Source organism: Microtus pennsylvanicus, chromosome 12 (genome assembly GCF_037038515.1).
Source record: "Microtus pennsylvanicus isolate mMicPen1 chromosome 12, mMicPen1.hap1, whole genome shotgun sequence".
Classification (NCBI taxonomy): domain Eukaryota; kingdom Metazoa; phylum Chordata; class Mammalia; order Rodentia; family Cricetidae; genus Microtus; species Microtus pennsylvanicus.
The window spans coordinates 1152841-1171292 of NC_134590.1; the positions used below are offsets into that span (position 1 = coordinate 1152841).

Sequence of the window (18452 nt, forward strand, 5' to 3'; positions counted from 1 at the left end):
TTGGCTTATTCAGAAAGGCTATTACCAATAATTGGCTGGAGAGTGGTTGCCAGATCAGATGAGGTAAGGGGGAAACTTCTGAGGGTCACTTTGCCTCTTCCCAGGGAGTAAGTCAAAACATCAGTAACTGAGTCAACACCTAAGGGTTATCTTGCCCCTATTCAGGGAGATGGAAAGTTCCCAACATCTCAGTATGTGCATGCATAGCTGTTATGTCCTTGGTTCCCAGGGGAGGAGGGGAAGTACTGAGAGTTGTCAAAATGGTTTCAGAATTGTCTTAAAGTTCTACAAAAGAAACAAACAAAAAAGTCCACAGTGAGACTCCATCATAAAACAAAAACAACAAAAAAGTAAGCTGGGTGGTGGTGGCACGCGTCTTTAATCCCAGCACTTGGGAAGCAGGTCAATCTCTGAATTCAAGGCCAGCCAGGTCGACAAAGTAAGTTCCAAGACGGCCAGGGCTACACAGAGAAACCATGTCTTAAAAACCGAAAAAGCAATAAACCAAAAACCAAAACAAAATTAAAAATAAATAAGATAAAGGATGGGCTTCTGAGCCTTTCAAAGGCTGTCGGGAAGTTTATGGCATTGAACAGAGGGAAAAACAGGGGGCTAAGGAAGGACACAACCGGCTGGAACCAGGAATCTTGTGCTGTTTCCCCTCTCATTTTGCTTCTCAAAGAATAGCTGGGACCTCTGGGTTCATTCACATCCTTAGTTTTTCCTAATGAGAGGACAATGAATTTTACATTTCTAGCTGTGGTTCGCAAACCTTCAGGGTAAAAACTTCCCAGCTTATTCCCTGGAACCAACTGGTGTGGACGAGGAGCTAAGGTTCCATGTGAGGCAACTGCACCTATGATAAATACGCGGACAGGATGTAGGCAGGTGGACGAGCGCAACTCTCTCTTCCAGGCGAGGTGGTCCCCTTCTGTTTCCCCACCATATTCATCTCCATATTAGAGAACACACACACACACACTTTTATCCATTTATTTCTTACATTTGTCTTTTTTAGAAAAATATTTATTTGTATGAGATTTGTGTTTTGCCTGAGTGTATGTCTGTGTATTATGTGAGCACAGGAGTCTGTGGTGGCCAGAAAAGGGTGTCAGAGTCCCTGAACTGGGGTTACAGGCGGTTGTAAGACACCTTATGCATGCTGGGAAGTGTACCCTGGGTCCACTGTAGAAACAGGAAGTGTTTTCACCACCTCGCCATCTCTCCAGCCCCTTACACTTGTCTTCCATATCAAACTATATTTCTTAGAGACCAGAGTGTGAACACAGGTACCCTATTCTGATAACTCCAAATGGCACAGGTTTTATAGTTGAGGAAGATCTAAACTTCCCCTGGCATTTCTTTCACTATCACTTGTGACTATGGGTCAGCACAGCTTTCTTACTTTTAGAAAAAACTATTTATTTTATGTATACATCATGTACACGCCGGTTGCCAGAGGAGTCTAAGAGAGAACGTCTGGTGTCCCCTGGGACTGAAGTTACAGGAGGCTGTGAGTTGCCATGTTGCTGGGAATTGAATCAGCCACTGAGCCATCCACCCCTACAGCAAACCTCTTCAGTAGGCCTAATAACAGCCATTCGTATGAATGCTTATAATATCATTGTGGAGTTGAAAATGTACTCACTTATTGTCCTTCCTTTTAGGAAAGTGTTTGGCATAGGTGAACTCCCCCCCCCCCCCCCCACACATTCATACATCTCCAGTAAGTTTATTGGGGTAATTTACAGAGAGCATGGGTGACTTAAAGGTAACCAAAACATCAAACTTCCCTCCTCACACACACACACAGACCCTTACAGGCATCTTCAACATCAAAGAGCCCCACCTCAGTAAATAGTTTATGTATCATGTCATTTCAGGAGGGGTCACATGAAGGATGGTGAGCCTCTCAAGCCTCCTCCTCCTTCTGGGGGGGGTGTTAGAGGGAGAGAGACAGAGAAATACAGACAGAGGCACACAGAGACAGGCACACAGAGACAGAGAGACACACGGAGACAGAGAGACACACAGAGACAGGGTCACACAGAGATAGAGAGACACACGGAGACAGAGACACACGGAGACAGAGGCACACGGAGACAGAGGCACACAGAGACAGAGCTACACAGAGACGGAGCTACACAGAGACAGAGGCACACAGAGACAGGCACACAGAGATAGAGAGACACACAGAGACAGAGAGACACACAGAGACAGGGTCACAGAGATAGAGACACACAGAGACAGAGCTACACAGAGACAGAGCTACACAGAGACAGAGGCACACAGAGACAGAGGCACACAGAGACAGAGGCACACAGAGACAGGCACACAGAGACAGAAAGACACACAGAGAGATAAGATAGTTATTTTGTCAGAGGTGCCTCAAGCCTCAAAATCAGCATCTCATACTTGATCATTCTGATTCAAATCAAAGAAGGAAGAAGTGGGGAGCAGAGGAAGGGAAGAGAAAAAAATCAGCATCTGTTAGCATGTCTAGATCCTTAAAAGGCTTGGCGTTCAGTTTTCCTACGCCTCCACGCTCCCAGCTTCCCCTAAGGTTACTACCTACCAGGCTGGAGCTGAAAGGGTGTCAAATGGGTGGAGCCGGTGGCAATATGGATGTAAACACTCCCTATGAGTCAGCTGTAAATTCAATTCAAATCCCCAGTCTCCTTGTCTTCCTGGCTCATCATGGTTACCACCAAAATGACGGCTGCTTTTAGAAACCCTAACAGGAGACAGGTAAAACGGGGTTTGGTTTTTCTTCTTACTGTAGTGCTTATGAAGGTGCAATTACCGCAGCTGGGAATTTCAATTTTTTCTGAATTTGGATTTGTGTGCCTCGTTTCATCTTTTAAAGCACAGAAGCCGCTGCTGACTGTGTCTTCAGTTTTATTTTAAGAATATTATCTCACTGTACTGTGGCCATTCACGTAAGCAACCAGGAGTTATATAAAGTGGTAGGTTTAATTCCACACCTTCAAGCGAGGTGTTTTAATAATTAGCTTCTGCACTTCAATAGTTTCTTCTCCTGCTGTTGCTGGTACTTGTTTTATCTATTCAATGGACAGAGGCCTACTTTGTCTGTTTAGGCTTCTAATTTCTCACATGGAGATAAAGATTAGCCCAGGAAAATGGTTACCATAATATCTATTCACAAGTTCTAGCTGGTGGCAGTGTTGGCAGGTGTTTTTTTCCAATCTGGGTTACATATGGTTCTATCCAAAAATACTATAAAGCAACAGTGGTTTTTGTTTTGGTGGAAATGAGGACAGGGCTAATTTACATCGAATAAATTTTGTCTCTGGCTTTACTGACACAGACCATTTTATGTGAAGCAGAAACGCATTTAACACATCTGCCACCGGGGACTTAAGATTTTATTTTCTCAAACTTCCTTCCTTCCTTAGTGTATGGTGTGTCATGAGTGTGTAAATGCGGGTGCACGAGTGCCGCCCGTGCACATCAGGGGTCAAAGGACAGCTGCGTTCTCAGCTTCCACCTCGTCGGGGCAGGATCCATCTGGTTTGTGTTGCTGTGCACTCCAGACTGTGGGAGGTGAACCTTCTGGGTGATTCTCCGTCTCTGCTTTCCGTCTCCCAGAGCAGAAGTGCAGGGATTACGGATGCATGCCACGGCTTCCATCCTGTCTTTGTGTGTGGGTCCTAGGGGCTGAATGCAGGCTGTCAGACTTGTATGGCTAATGCTTTTGTGCATTGGGCCATCTCCCTGGCTGCAGGCTCAGCTTTAACTAGCCGACGAAGAAACAGAACTGCACAAGGTAAAAACCCAAACAACTAGCAGGTGGTAGAGTCAGGATTTTTTTTTTTCTAACTTAAGAGTCTTTTAGATATTTGCACTGATACTCTGTGACTTTGGAAAATAGCAATTGCAATAATTAACACTTAGTGGGTGTTTACATGCCTTACATATTCATTCCACGAAATGATCAGTTCAGTGCTTAAGTAGATATTACTAAGTGTTTTATGGGATAGAAGATTGGGGTATGAGGAGGTTAAACATAGTTTTGCCAAGTACACTTAAACTTTTAGATGATAACCTCCAGTCATTGGCTGGATAAAACCTGGAATTTACTAGTTCTCAGAAAATTCGGCAGTTGAAGTGAAATTACTAATGATAGTTGCATCAAATTTTATCTTGCTTTAAAACATACTTGAAGTCAAGAAACAAACATTCTTCCCCTTTTATAAGTGATGGAGAAATGGCACGGTACTGTTGTCCTGTTTTGGTGGTATGCTTTCGAGAGCTGTCGTTTCGTTTGACGGAATTTAAAGACAGATAAAGTGGCTATGGCCCAGCAAGCTATGTTCTGAACCCTCACATGTGAAGACTGCTGTTCAGATCCTTAGAACTGCATGGTGCTGCAGCTTGCCTGTAATCCCAGCACTCAAAAAGTCCAGACAAAATCCTAGAAGCAAGCTGGCTAGATGAACCAGATCAGAGCGCTCCAGTTTCAATCGGGAGGCTTTGCCTCAATGAATAAGGAAGAGGGTGACTGAAGAAATGCCCCAATAATCAGCCTCACGCCTCCACACACATGCACACTCACAGGCCCACACCCATGTGAACAGGTATGTCCTAGACAGACACATGTAGAGAAGGAAAGAGAGGAGGAAAGAGACAGACAGACAGACAAACTGGAGCCACAAGCTCAGTTTCAATCAGTATTCTGCGTCTACCTCCACACAAGGGTCAGAGGTGACAAGAGTGTGTGCGTGCTGTGATTGTTAGAACCCCAGTAAGTGGAGAGGCCCCAGCTTTGAGCCACGAGTATCTTACATTCCTGTTGTGCTAAGTAAAGCGCCTAACAAGTTAACTGTTTCAGATTGAGCTTTATTTTTCCCAAAGCAAAAGTTTTGAGCATTATCTGGGACTCTGGGTGGAGGGAGTGCCTTCCTCTTCTTCCTGGAATAGCACCCCCAATCTAACTTCTGTGTCTGTGGGCTCCTGACCGCGGGCGCTGTTACTGCACTTGGAATGTGTGAACGTGACTGAAAAGCTGAAACTGTTGAGACACAAGCGGTCTCATGTGGCCAGTGGCTCTCACAGACCCCGAATTAGACTGTGACCCAAGAATAAAAACAAGTGCCCTGCTTTTCCAAGGAAGCGCAGATGCCAGCTGCCCTGGGTGACAGGGGTGGCGTCCACCCCCAGGATGACGGTGGTGGCGTCCACCGTGGATTTGACCTGGCCATGAGTTCTGCCTCTGTACCTGGGGTGACTTGACCTCTCTGAAGAATGCCTCCCTTGTTTTCTTTTGGTGACCAATGGGGCTCATATGGCTGGCTTGAACACTTTTGGCAGTCAGCAGCGTGGTTTTTGGTAACTTAACCCTTGGCAGGTTAGAGGAGTTTCCTTCCTGGATAGTGACCTAAATCCACGCTACAAGTATGCAGTGTGAGATGCAGGGAACTGAACTGCTAACTGAATTGGTCGTCCTGCTGCCCACTGCCACATTTACTGTCTCCTCCATGTGAGAGTCTAGACTCCAGAGTGTGAGCAGCAGAGAGGCAGAGGCAGAGGTGGTGTCAGAGGAGAATTCGCACAGGGGAATATCACTTACGAAAGTGCCTGGGCACCTGCGAGTGTTAGAATTAACAATCAAAGTGGGGCATCAATGTGTAAGCTCTCTTACCAAATACATTGACGCACTTGGGGCAAGGGAAAGAAGGGCGTAAACCAGGGATAATACTGGAGGGTCCAAGCTAATGGCCCCCCTCAGGGCTATTATTCTGAGATCAGTATTTTAAAATGATTACATTGGATTACATTGTAACATGCTGAGCATAGTAAGCTGCTCCTCTAGCCCTGTTCTGACTGTTTTCATTGCATTCTGTTTTGTCTTTTCTGGAATTCTGCATACATGGAATTGTATATTATATATCCCGTTGTCATTCTTTTTAAAATTGGTAATTCATTCACATACTTTTAAAATGGAAAACTACTATTTTAAGCCTTATGGGTATTCACAAAAAAGTCCTCTTCCCATCTCTGGAAATGTTTCGCTCTCAATTACCCCGTCTTCCACTTCTGAAACCACCAGTGTTAACAGTTTGACGGTGTCCTCAGCTATAGCTATTCCCACCCACCCACCCAAGACAGGGTTTCTCTGTGTGTAGCCTTGGCTGGCCTGGAACTCACAGAGATCCACTTGCTTCTACTTCCTAAGTGTTGGGATCAAAGGTGTGCACCACCATCGCCTGGCATATTCTTCTTCTTCTTTTTAAAGATTTATTTATTTATTACATATACAGTGTGTTCTGCTTGCATGTATACGTGCAGGCCAGAAGAGGGCACCAGATCTCATTACAGATGGTTGTGAGTCACCATGTGGTTGCTGGGAATTGAACTCAGGACCTCTGGAAGAGCAGTCAGTGCTCTTAACCTCTGAGCCATCTCTCCAGCCCTGGCATATTCTTCTTCTTCTTTTTTTTTTTTGGTTTTTCGAGACAGGGTTTCTCTGTGGCTTTGGAGCCTGTCCTGGAACTAGCTCTGTAGACCAGGCTGGTCTCGAACTCACAGAGATCCGCCTGCCTCTGCCTCCCGAGTGCTGGGATTAAAGGCGTGCGCCACCATCGCCCCGCTATGGCATATTCTTCTTAACTAGGAGGTTTGAGCACTGTTTTAAATATTATTCAAAGAACCTTAGGGCACTCCATTTATTTCTATAATACCTAGTGTTCTTTTTAGGTTCTGACTCCAGACGTCAAAATGTGACATTTACTTATGATGTCAGTAAACTTTAAGCCATATCTAGTTCAAGTTCTTGAACCTATGATTCTAGAATCCATTGAACAAATATGAAAATATGACTACAAATCACATAAAACAAACCCTCCTGGCCTTACGGAGCCAGATGCTTAGTAGGAGACTCTAAACATTCCCAAAGGAGTCCTGTAATTACAGTTTCCTGGAAGGTGATTGACAGGACTAACATAGGGGGGGTCAATCAAAGGGTGCGTCTCCGACTCAGAGACCAGGGCCTGGGTGAGATGAGGGCCAGAGAGGAGAGAGGTGTTTGGCCCTGGAGGACTTGGTTAGGAGGTGTTTTGGGACGCTGGACAGGGACAAGGTCACATGACACAGTATTCTGAACAAGCATTCTTCCTGTGTTGTGAGGAGATTTAGAGGAAGGCGGGAGGGTTGTGGATAAATTAGGTCACTGTCCTGACAGTCGATAAGGGTAGTTGGTGCTGGGGGGACATAGGATAGGTACAAGGAAACTTTAGCAGATAAAAGCAACAGGATCAGCAAATAAATTGGAGAAGTAGATGATAAAAATGTTTCGTTTTGTTATGCAAGATGCATTAAGTTATAATGAAGTTGATAAGTTGACTTTAATAACATGATCTAAAGTTATGCAAAAAATTGCCTCAGACTGTTTTGAAATTTTCAAAGGCTTTAGCTGGGTGGAGAACATGGTTTTACTTCCCATTTCTTATTTCCTAGTCTTGTTGAAAAATACTCTTTTCTAGAAGTGCTTATGCTAGTGGAAACTTTTCCAGACAGGTCTCACAAATACAAATTCAAATAACAGGGGTATCAGATTAGCAAACACTTTTGGAGCTTTTTTTTTTTGACTGCACGATGGTAATTTTTATAATTTTGGTCACTTCTAAGTGTACAACGAAAATAATTTATAATGCCTTTATTATTTTTCTTGCTTGCTCTTCCTGAGACAGGACCCGAATGAATAGGCTGTTTTTTGTCCCGAACTAAGTACTTTCCTTCTAAGAATTTCTTCCTTGGTGTTGGAAAACTGCCCACTTTCTGCCCTCTGTCGGACTCCGAATAAACCCAGGGTGTCCAGAGGATCGCTGGGAGACCTGTTTAACCACAGAAAGTGCCACTGAGAGCTGGACTAGGGCAGCCTTCCCAAGGCTGCGCGTCCGCTCCGCGCGCCCCAACCCTGGAAGCCGCAGCGGGACGCGGGGTGCTCGCCCCGGGGGCTCCGAGGGGGTGTGTCTTCCGCGGCCGGGACTCGCGCCGGGCGGTCCCGGAGACTGGGAAGTCAGCAGTTTGCAGGGCCGAGGGCAGGGTGCAGGGAGAGAGGGGCGGAGGACGGAGTGGGATCTCCCCGCCTCCGCTCCCCGCGGTCCAATCCCTTCGGTTTCTGCTTTTGCTTCGCCAACCCGGGCCGCGGCCCTAACCTGCTCGCTCGAACCCATTATGCCGTAGAGGCCGGCCGGCCGTGGCTCTTTAAGGGCCTCGCCGCGCCTGCGCCCTGGGCTTTCTCTGGAGCGGCCCGGCCGGAGCCGGGCGGAGCTGGAGCGGGCGCGGGCGCGGGGCTGCGCGGGGTTCGCCTGAGTCGCGGGCGGAGCGGCGAGCGGCCGGCGGAGGGTCCCGAGTGCCCGAGCTCCCGAGCGGCCGCCGGCTGGATGGGAAGTTCATGGTGACGGCGACGTCCACCACCCCAGGTTTCCAAGGTGAGCGGCGCCGCGCCAGGCCGGGCCTGCGGCGAGGGAGGCGGGCGAGCGCCGTGCGGCTCCGAGGCCCGCGCCGCCGACCTGGGCCGCTGCCGGGCTTGCGGCGCGAGCCAGCCGGGGCCTGCGTGCCTCGGGCGGCCTCGGGGGCGCCCCGGCCCTGGAGTCGTCCCGGACTTGGAAAGTTGGCGTCTCCCCCCCCCCCCCCCCCATTTGGCCTCCGGGTTCAGCGCGCGGCGGCGGCCGCAGGCAGGTGACGGGTCCGCCAGGTGCGCCGAGTGACCGCCCCGCTGGCCTCGGAGTTGACCGCGCGGTTTCCGGAGGTCGTGGCGGCGGTGGCTTCGCTGGTTTCCCTGACCTCGGGTCATCCCCGGGGGGCGTCGCCTCGCCCGGAGTTAGGCAAAACTTTCGGGCCGGTTCCCTCGCTCTCCTCCGGTTTTTGCTGGAGGGGATTTTAAAGAGCAGCAAGCGGGTTCCTTTGAGCGACGGTGGAGAAGAATAATCTGTTTTCTCCGCTGCGAGAACGAATTCCGGAGCTTCCTGAATGGAGTTTTTAGGGAAACCTGATCTGTTGCTAGTTTTTAATCTTTGCCTGGTGTTTTGTTTTTTACATTTTAATAGTTAAAATTCCTTAGTGTTTCGGGAATTTGGTTTCTGTAGAACAGAAAATGCTCTCCTTTGACAAGTTTGTGTCAAGAAGAAATAGACATTTCTTTGGTTGGGATGTATGCCCTTTGAGAACTGAAGTTGTTTGTTTGTTTGGTTTTGTTCTTGCTGTGTGGACTAGGCTGTTGACAGACGCCCGCCTCCCACCTCCTTCGAGGATATTGCCACTATTTCTGGTAGATACTGTTTTGTTTTTAGCTTTCTGACTTTAGGTTCTGTCGGGCCTTTCCCAAGGCTGTTGTACCGATGAGTTCTCAGCGAAAATCCAGTACTTACTGACGATGCTTAATTTTTTTTAAGAGTCTGCGAATTGGGTGGTGGTACAGTACTTTATCAGTGTGTGGGTTTAATTTGCATTTTTTGTGGTGACTGGGGTGAAAATTACTTTATTAGCCAGTTCTATATTTTGTGAAGTGCCTCTTTTACATAATATGCTTAGTTTTTCATTATCTTTTTATTTCCCTACTTTTTTTTTCAGTGCTGGGGACAGAACCTACGTCCTTGTATGAGCAACTGTGTTACTTTCCAGGGTTTCTTTTCTCAGTGGTTCAGAAAATATCTGCAGAATTCTAGAAATAAACAACTTAGAAGTCTTGAACTTTTTTTTCTTGAATTTATTTAGGTACTCTTGCCCGTCACCGTTCTTAGCCCTTGATACACATTAGCTAGCTCTCTTGAGTTTTTAAGTTTTAAATTACATGCCACTTTTGAGTAGCTGAACACTCTCCAAGTGGGATGTCAATTACTCCATTGTCTAGGCTATCTAGGCTGTACCAGACTTTAGTCAGTAACTCTTGGGGTCGTCTGGTCAGCTGCCTTGGTGTTCCGCCGCCTGTGTTGAGTATCTCTTATTTTACTTAGTAATGGCCCCAAGTGCTAGCGTACTTCACTGTTGAATGTGCTGAAAGTGGAACTGTAGAATGCTTCTTTGAAGTGAAAACGTGAATGGTCTTGACTTAATAATACAGTGTAGCGTTGCTGCTAAGATCTTAAGAACAATCCGCAGTCTGTAAACCCCAGGAAGGATAAAGGAGTTGTGATAGGGTTCCCCGTAGCCTTCTTCCTGCACAGCACAGGCACTGTGATGGGTGAGAGGGAACTTCTGGAATGTGTCCCCTGTGGCTGAGGGGACCTGATCCGTCTATCTGGCTGCCAGTGTTCTGAAAGCTGGGCAGAGGGAAGGGACAGTGGGTGGCTGTTTGCTAAAAAACACTTCTGCCTAATCCCTTGGCTTTCAGCCTTCAAGCTCACTCTCCTTGAGTCTGGAGTTGGTCCAGGTCAGTGTTTCCAGGAATAAATTATGAGAGGATAGGAGTGGGAACCTAGAAAGTGTAAGTGTACCCTTATATAGACTGACTGTCTTCATCTTTTCCCCATTGACCTTGAGTCATGCAGATCCTTAGTCTTTGGGGCTTTTGTGAGTGGCCCACACTAGTTTCTTCTTGTCCATATCCCCATTTGTAATCTTTCAGTATGTTTGGCTCCTCCCCTCGGTGTCACTAATTCCGAGGTCTCTTTAATCCCAGCACTTGGGAGGCAGAGACAGGAACTGGAGTCACAGACAGTTGTGAGTTGCCATGTGAGTGCTGGGAATTGAACTCAGGTCCTCTGGGAGAGTAGCCAGCACTCTTAACTGCTGAGCCATTTCTCCAACCCTTCTTTGTCTTGTTTTGTTTGGGAAGGACCCATACAGCCCAGGCTGACCTTGAACTTTTGATCCTTTCGTCTTCATTTCTGTGGAGATTACAGGCTTTTGTCACCAAGACCAACTCTTCTGTTCTTTTTAGAAGGACTCATTGCTCCAGAATTTTACAGTGTCAGAATTGGAAATTATTTTTAAAGATAATTCAGCTTAATGAACTATTTGATACTTTCTCTAAAGCCCTTGTTAATCCTAAGTGTGGAAAAGTTAGGTAAGGGAATGGGAAATGTATTTGGACATTTGGAAGCCTATAAATCTATGTGTTCATTAACCGTTGAGTAAGAGATTTTGCCCGTTTGTGATATGTAATATTAAAACTTATTGAAATGTTAGGATGATTTTGCCATTTCAGTAATTATACTTGAATGAAAGTACTGTAATAGGATGAGGTAGTAGTACTTAAAATGTTTTATTTAGAAAAGGCCCCTCCCCCCAGTAGTGGGGGAGGGGCACTGGCCTTGCATATGCTAACTACTACAGCTATACCTCCATACCTGTTTCTAAAAGTTTCACACCAGAAGAAGTAGAAAACTGTTGCTAGAGCCAGATAATGTTAATGCTGTTTACTAACAGAGTTACAGGTGAAGTAAAACCGTCCGTTAGATGGTTTCTGTGTTAAGAATTGAATAGCTTGGCTGTTCTTTGCCCCTCTTCCTCTCCCAATCCCTCATATTTCTTTTCATGTTTTGAGTTTTTTTATCCCTCCTAAGATATGTTTATTTTTATCTGTATGGGTGGGTGTTTTGCCTGCATGTACGAATGCATGTCTTTGTACAGCGTGTGTGCAGTGCCTTCAGAACTGGAAGAGGGTGTTGGATTCTCAGGAATAGGAACTTGTACAGAGTTGTAAGCACCTTGTAGGTGCTAAGAACTAAACCCAGATCCTCAGAAAGAGCTTAGTCAGCGAGCCGTCTCTCCAGCCAATATTTTAATTTTTAAGATGGGCTCTTGTGAACTTCAGGCTAGCCTTAGATTTGCTATGTAGCCAAGACTGGCCTGTTCTTCTTGCCTCTATTTCCCAAGTGGTAGGATTGGATTACGAGGGGGCACTGTTATGTCCAGTTTTCTCTGTCTGTCTATGTAGTCTTGGCTGTCCTGAGCTCATTGTGTAGACCAGGCTGGTCTGGAACTCAGAGATATTTTGCTTCCCAACTGCTGGGATTGACCACTTGCAGCATGACACCTGGCCAGCTTTTACTTTAAAACACATAAGGTGTGTAGGGGCGATGGTTCAGCAGGGGCTTGCTCTCTTGATGACTGAGTTCCATCCTAGGAGCCTGCATGGTAGAAGGAGAGAATGATAGTTCTCTTGATAGTTGTCTGACTTCCACATGCTCACCCTGATAGGTGCATGCGGTACCTGTATCCATATGCACTAAAAGAATACATCTAACGTTTATTGTTTTCTTTTCAGAACCCACTCAAGCCTAGGTGCCCTCCCCCCCTTTCAAGTTTAAGACAGGGTGATGGAGGAAGGTCATTGGCTAATAAAGGAACTGCCTTGGCCCATTTTATTGGTTAGGGCATAGGTAGGTGGAGTAAACAGAACAGAATGCCGGGAGGAAGAGGAAGTGAGCTCAGACTACACAGCTCTCCTCTCGGGAGCAGATGCCTCAGAGAGAGACGCCATGCTCCCGGCTTCTGGGCAGAGGCACGCGATGAAACAAGCTGCCAGGTCAGACATGCTGAATCCTTCCCGGTAAGACCGGTGCTCACAGATTATTAGAGATGGGTTGATCGGGATATCAGAATTAGCCAGTAAGGGCTAGAGCTAAAAGGCCAAGCAGTGAAGAATACAGTGTCCGTGTAATTATTTTGGGGCAAAAGCTAGCCGAGCAGGCGGCTGGGGTGTTGGGGACGCAGCCCCGCCGCTCCTTATTACTACAACAGGGTCTCACTGTAGAGCCCTGGTTTGCCTGGAACATGCTATATATATATCAGGCTGGTCTTGAACTCAGATCCTGCCTGTCTCTGTGCTAGGATTAAAAGTGTTCATCGCCATGCCTGGCCAAATAATAGAATTTTGAATCAGAGTTCTCTATAGTTTCCAATAAAGTAGAAATAATATGTATGTTTCTTTAAGGTTTAGCTTATATAATTTAAAGAATATGCCTTCTGTGTATATGTAGTATGTGGGTATGTGTATGCATGTTTGCCTGTGTGTTTGTAGCTTTAGGGGGTTCACTTTCCACCTTATTCATGTGTGGGCGCACATGTCTGTGTTTGTAGCTTTAGGGGTTCACTTTCCACCTTATTCAGTGAGGCAGTGTCTTAACTAAACACAGAGATTACTGGTAATGGCTAGTCTAGCCTGGGGGAGCCTCCTGTTTCCGTAAAGAGAACTGACATTTCAGGCGGGCCTCTTGGGTGCTGGGGATCCAAACTGCAGTCCTCGCACTTGTAACTTTTTACCCACTGAGCTCCCCTGTCCAGTGCCTTTAAATTATGTATTGCCATTTTCTGTATTCAAATATCCCTATGAGATCTGTGGTGCTAAATAGATTTTTGCGGAATGTTTAGCCACAGAACCCGAGAGCCATTCTGCTCTTCATGGAACTTTAACAAGTGAAGACAAGTGCGTCCCACTGAACTTTAACAAGCGTTAATAAGACAAGTGTGTCCCACTGCACAGAATCCTTACTGTCCTGCTACAGCACCTTTGTTTCCCTTTGTGTTTCTAGATAACGTGCAGGGTGTCAGTCAGAAATAACCTTGGGAAACACTGTTTGTCTTGATGGTATGAGAGCCTTTCCTTCCGTGGTCTCTCATTCCTGCATCCTGAAGGCTGCACTTCCAGCCGTCTGTCGTGATGGATCTTCCCCTGCTGTGCCATCTACAGTCTTCTGTTCTGGGCTTTCTGTCATTGCAGTTCATTTTCCCTTTCAAGTGGGCAAAGACAGTGCGGGTTCAGAACTCGTTCATTGTTCTTTGTGCTCATCCAGCACTCAGCTGTGTTCTGAAAAATGTTCCTAGAAGCTGGGTGAACTGACCCCGATCTGGGCTTGCTTTGTTGGTTTGCTCTTGATTGTCTTGCAAGCTCATTATTAGGGTTCCAGAAGGACCTGCTAGTTCTCCGTGTTATCCATCACTGATGAGAATAGGATTGAACTGACTTTTTTTTTAAATAATTTACTTGTTTTTATTTTATGTGCATTGGTGTTTTGCCTGCATGTATGTCTATGTGAGGGCATCAGATCTTGGGGTTACAGACAATTGTGAGCTGACCCGTGGGTGCTGGGGCTTGAACCCGCACGTCCTTTGGAAAAGCAGTCAGTGCTCTTAACTACCGAGGCATCTCTCCAGCTCCTGAACTGACTTTCTTGTGGACAGTGCTTTCTGGCTTTTATTCATGGGGCCTTTTTTTTTCTTTTTCTTTTTCAAGACAGGGTTTCTTTGTGTAGCCTTGGCTGTCTAGAACTCATTATGTAGGCAGGCTGGCCTTCAACTCACAGAGATCTGCCTGCCTTTCCCTCCCGAGTGCTGGGATGAAAGGTGTGAGCCACCGCTGCCTGGCTTATAAAGCACGGGTGCAGAAATGATGAATGGCTGTCTTTGGCTTGGTATAGACATTTTGCCATGTCAAAGATAAACTCAAGGGTTTTTACAAATGAATTTATTGGAACTGGATAAAATTGTAGCTTTAATAAACAATTATGTAACATGACATTTTGTAGTTTAGAAGACTCAACCTATAATTTGATGGTAAGAAGACAGAGCTTAATTAAGGATGGATTTTAAATTAAAAATATTTAAAATTTTATTTGTTGTATGTGTATGATGTATGCGGGCATGTGTGTTTCATGGCACATGTATGGAGGTGAAGAGCTGTGTGGATTCTGTGCTCTCCTTCTACCTATGTGTGGGTTTCATGGGTGGACTCGGGATGCCAAGCTTGTGCAGCGAGCACCTCTGCTCCTTGAGCAGTGCCACCAGCCCCAGAGGATGGTTTTGAGAGAGCAAATCTATGAGGAATAGTCTTGGATATTTATCTGGTGTTCCCATAAAGAGGAGAACAAAATTAAAGAATCAACTTGATTGCTTTTTTGAAAATAAGAAGGGTCTGTCACACTGATGGATAAAGTTTATAGAGGTTGTGAGTAGTTTGGTCCGTTTGTTGTCACACATAGGAAGATCAGTGTGCAGGAACTATGTCAGGTCCAGGAAAGCCAGGCATGGGGAGGAGGGGCCTCTGTGCATGGACAGAAGACCTGTTCGCAAGACGTAAACTGAGGGAAGACACAGTTTTATGTATCCTTGGTTCTCAGCAGGGGCATGACTTTTCAAAGTGTGGTTTAGTGTTTGATTTTTATCAAGGCTTTCTGTAACTAGCCATCATTGCTGCAGACATGGTGCTGGAGAGGTGGGTGAGGTTATATATCTCGATCCGCAGGCAGCTGGAAGTGGCCATGTCCCACACTGTGTAGCCTGAGCGTGTGAGACCTCAAAGCTCACCCACTCCTCCAGTGACACACTTCCTCCAGCATGGCTGCACCTCCTCTAACAAGGCCTCGCCTCCTAATAGTGCCTGTTATGATTGTTCGTTACTTTAAGAGACAAGCCACGCCCACTCCCTGCAGCCCCTCCCTCCATTGCCATCTTGACTCTCTGTTCCCTTTTCCTCTTTCCCCTTTTCTCTCTCACTCTGTCCTCTTCTTTCTCTTCCCTTTCTCTCTTCTCTTTTCTCCCCCCCTCCTCTCCTCTTTTCTTCCCATTCCATAATGTAACTAATAAATATCCAATTATATTCTGTACAATGTGTCTGTCCATGTGCCTCCCACCCGCTCAGCTGAGGCTGGGAACTTGCACCTTTGCCGGGATCTTGGGGACTCACTGTCTGTGGGATGATTGGGCCCTGCCCCAGGCTGGCTGGCGGCTCTCGGGACCTGCTGCCCGGCCCCCGCTGCTTGGGACCCGCAGGCAATTTCATAACAGTGCCACCTCCTATGAGCAAGCATTCAAACACGAGTCTGTTGGGGGCCATTTCTGCTCAAACAACCACACCTGGTTAAATACGCATAGTGGATGTTAAGAATTTAGAAGGGGCAGTGGGATGGCTTAGTGAGAAAAGCTGTTTGCTGCCTAACGTGGCGGCTGAGTTCTGTCTACTCCAAGTTGTCCTCTGACTTCTATGGGCCTGCTGTGGCACAGGTGTGCCCCCGCCCTCCCAATAAATGTACTTTAAAATTTTAAAGACAAAAGAATTGTAAAAGTGTTAGTAATTAAATCTCAGAAGCTGCTACATAGCTTGGTGTTTGAGTTGTTAGATAGCTATGCAGATGACCCTGTTGTCCTGTAGGGAAAAGATTAACTCTAAACCACAGACAGCTGTGGAGCACAACACTGACCTGGAATCATTCAGTTTCGGATTTGCTATTAGTCTCTGGGTCCAGGTTGGGAAACATCTCTATCTCTGTGTCTTTCCTTCTTCCTCCCCTCTGAGATAGGATCTCATGTGGCCTTGAGGTCTCTATATTGTTGACTGAGGTTTCTGTTTCACTAGGTTCCATACCTGTTTAGTCCCAAATAAACACACAGAGATCTATATTCATCATAAACTGATTGGCCTAGTAGCTCAGGCTTCTTATTAATTCTTATAATTTATATTAGCTCATAATTCTTGACTGTTAGCCACGTGGCTTGGTACCTTTTTCCAGTTTCAGGAAATAGTACTATCAGTTGCTGAAGTCAGATTTTACCTTTGAATTGTCCTTCCTTATTCTCTGTCAGTTTCATTAGGAAGTCAGTTTGCAGACTGGAGAGATTGGCTCATTGGTTAAGGCAGCAGCTGCTCTCCAGAGGACCCAAGTTCAGTTTCCAGCACCCACATGCAGCTCACAGCTGTTTGTAATGCAGTTCCAGGGGATCTGACACCCTCACACCAATGCGCATAAAAATAAAATTAAATAGATTAAAAAAAAAGAAAGTCGCTTTGCTTCTGTTTATCTCTGTTGTCCACTCAACAGCCTATAAATAAAGCATAATTATTTTTACTTAGATTTAATAGTCATCTGCTTAATCTCTTTACTGTCTGATCTTGCCTCCCTATAAATAAGCTTTTATATAGATTATTCTTTTTATAAAGCAGATTAAGATCATGATATTCCCATGTTTTTCCAATTACAGTCTAGATAGATCTCAGATTCCTTTGTAATATTTTCTTTCTGGTTTGAACCCTGATAACATTTTCCTTCATGTTGGTCTGCTGTAGCCTTACTAATCTCCCCTTGGAACCCAGCCTCTTTAGTACTAAGGCCAATAGCCTAACAGAGCCTGCAAACCATTGCGTGCTTAATCTGTGGGTAGTTTGGGTTGAGATGTTGTACAAGGGTAACATACATGTTGACTTCCAGATTTAGTATTAAAGAACGTTACAAATCACCCACTTAATCTATCAAAATAACATTTGATAAATGCAACCTGCTTTTACTTTATAAAAATTGTAACTAATGTAAAAATTTAAGTATTTATAATAATATAATTATTATATTTATAATAGTTATAACAATGCACAATTTTTAATAGTTGCAGTTTTTGCATCTGTGACTCATCTTGTATGAGTGCTCTTCCTCCCATCTTCTCCCTCTTTCCTTCTTTCATCCTTCTTAGTTTTTTGAGATAGTCTCTCTCTAATCCTGGGACTTGGGAGCCTCCTTGCCTGTCTCCCATTTGCTGGGATTACAGGTGTGCACTACCGTTCCCGACTCCAGGGCTGCTGTTCAACCCATTTTTTTTTATTTCCTCAAAGCCTTTGCACTTACTGATTCTTTCTTACTTCTCCCTTGTGTGGCCCTTTGCACATTTGCCTTCTCCTTCTCCTTTTATAGATCTTATGTTTTTCCCTCTTCAAATGGTCCTCAGACTTACTGCCTTCATGCTGTGTTCCCCTTGTGTGTGTTGGTTCACTCTTAGTCTGCTTTATTGACTGACTGTGAAAGGAACTAGAAGACGCATATATAAAAATACATACTGTAAAGACCATGCCTTTTCACATCAATGTTGATTTGTATGGAGAGGAGTGAAGAAATTGGCCATATGCTGCTGTAGGTGTGATTCGGTTCAGGGACGCACAACCCAAGAACTCAGCCTGCACGTCACTGTGTTCTGCAAGCCATGCTGGAGTGTTTACGTGGGTCTTTACCTGAGTTTTTGAGGGTCGATGGGCAGGGCACTTCCTTTACACCGTGCTAGGCCTTCGAGGTAGCAGGTCCTCCTACAGGAGTATTTCACGTGCTTCAGTTTGGCTCTTTCTCGTTCATTGTTGATGTTCTGAGGGGATCATTATAATTCAGCGTTCAGGTCAGTACCAAGTACCACTTCTGCTTAAATCAGATCTGAAGTAATACCTTACAGGAAGGGTGCTTGCCAGGGTAGTTTGAGTTTTTTCTTTTGTAGTTTCACATATCTCATGTATATATGTGTGTTTGTGTCTGTCTGTCTGTTCGTCTGTATGTGTCAGTGGGAACAGGAAAAAGGCTCTTGCTGTGAAACTCTCACCACTTGAATTTGATCCTGGAACTCAAAAATTAGAAGGTGAAAAAATAGAAGGGGTCTCCACAACGTTGTCATCTGATCTACACACACACACACACACACACAAACATTGGCTTTTGTGGTTCCCCTCATCGTATGTGTGT

At 45.6% G+C, this 18452-nt stretch overlaps 1 protein-coding gene across 5 annotated transcripts in view; it reads left to right on the top strand.

The window, feature by feature from the left end:
- The first annotated feature begins 2633 nt into the window (after positions 1-2633).
- Positions 2634-18452, top strand: part of Evi5 (ecotropic viral integration site 5) — a 138731-nt gene continuing 122912 nt past the window's right edge. For 2 of the 5 annotated variants that reach the window (XM_075944489.1, XM_075944493.1), the window contains exon 1: positions 2635-2748. In XM_075944489.1, the coding sequence (XP_075800604.1) occupies positions 2698-2748 (51 nt within the window). In that variant the 5' untranslated portion in view covers positions 2635-2697. Of the gene's footprint in view, positions 2749-8321; positions 8454-18452 lie in introns of those variants that run through there. The other 3 variants (XM_075944491.1, XM_075944494.1, XM_075944492.1) reach the window with 3 other exon arrangements.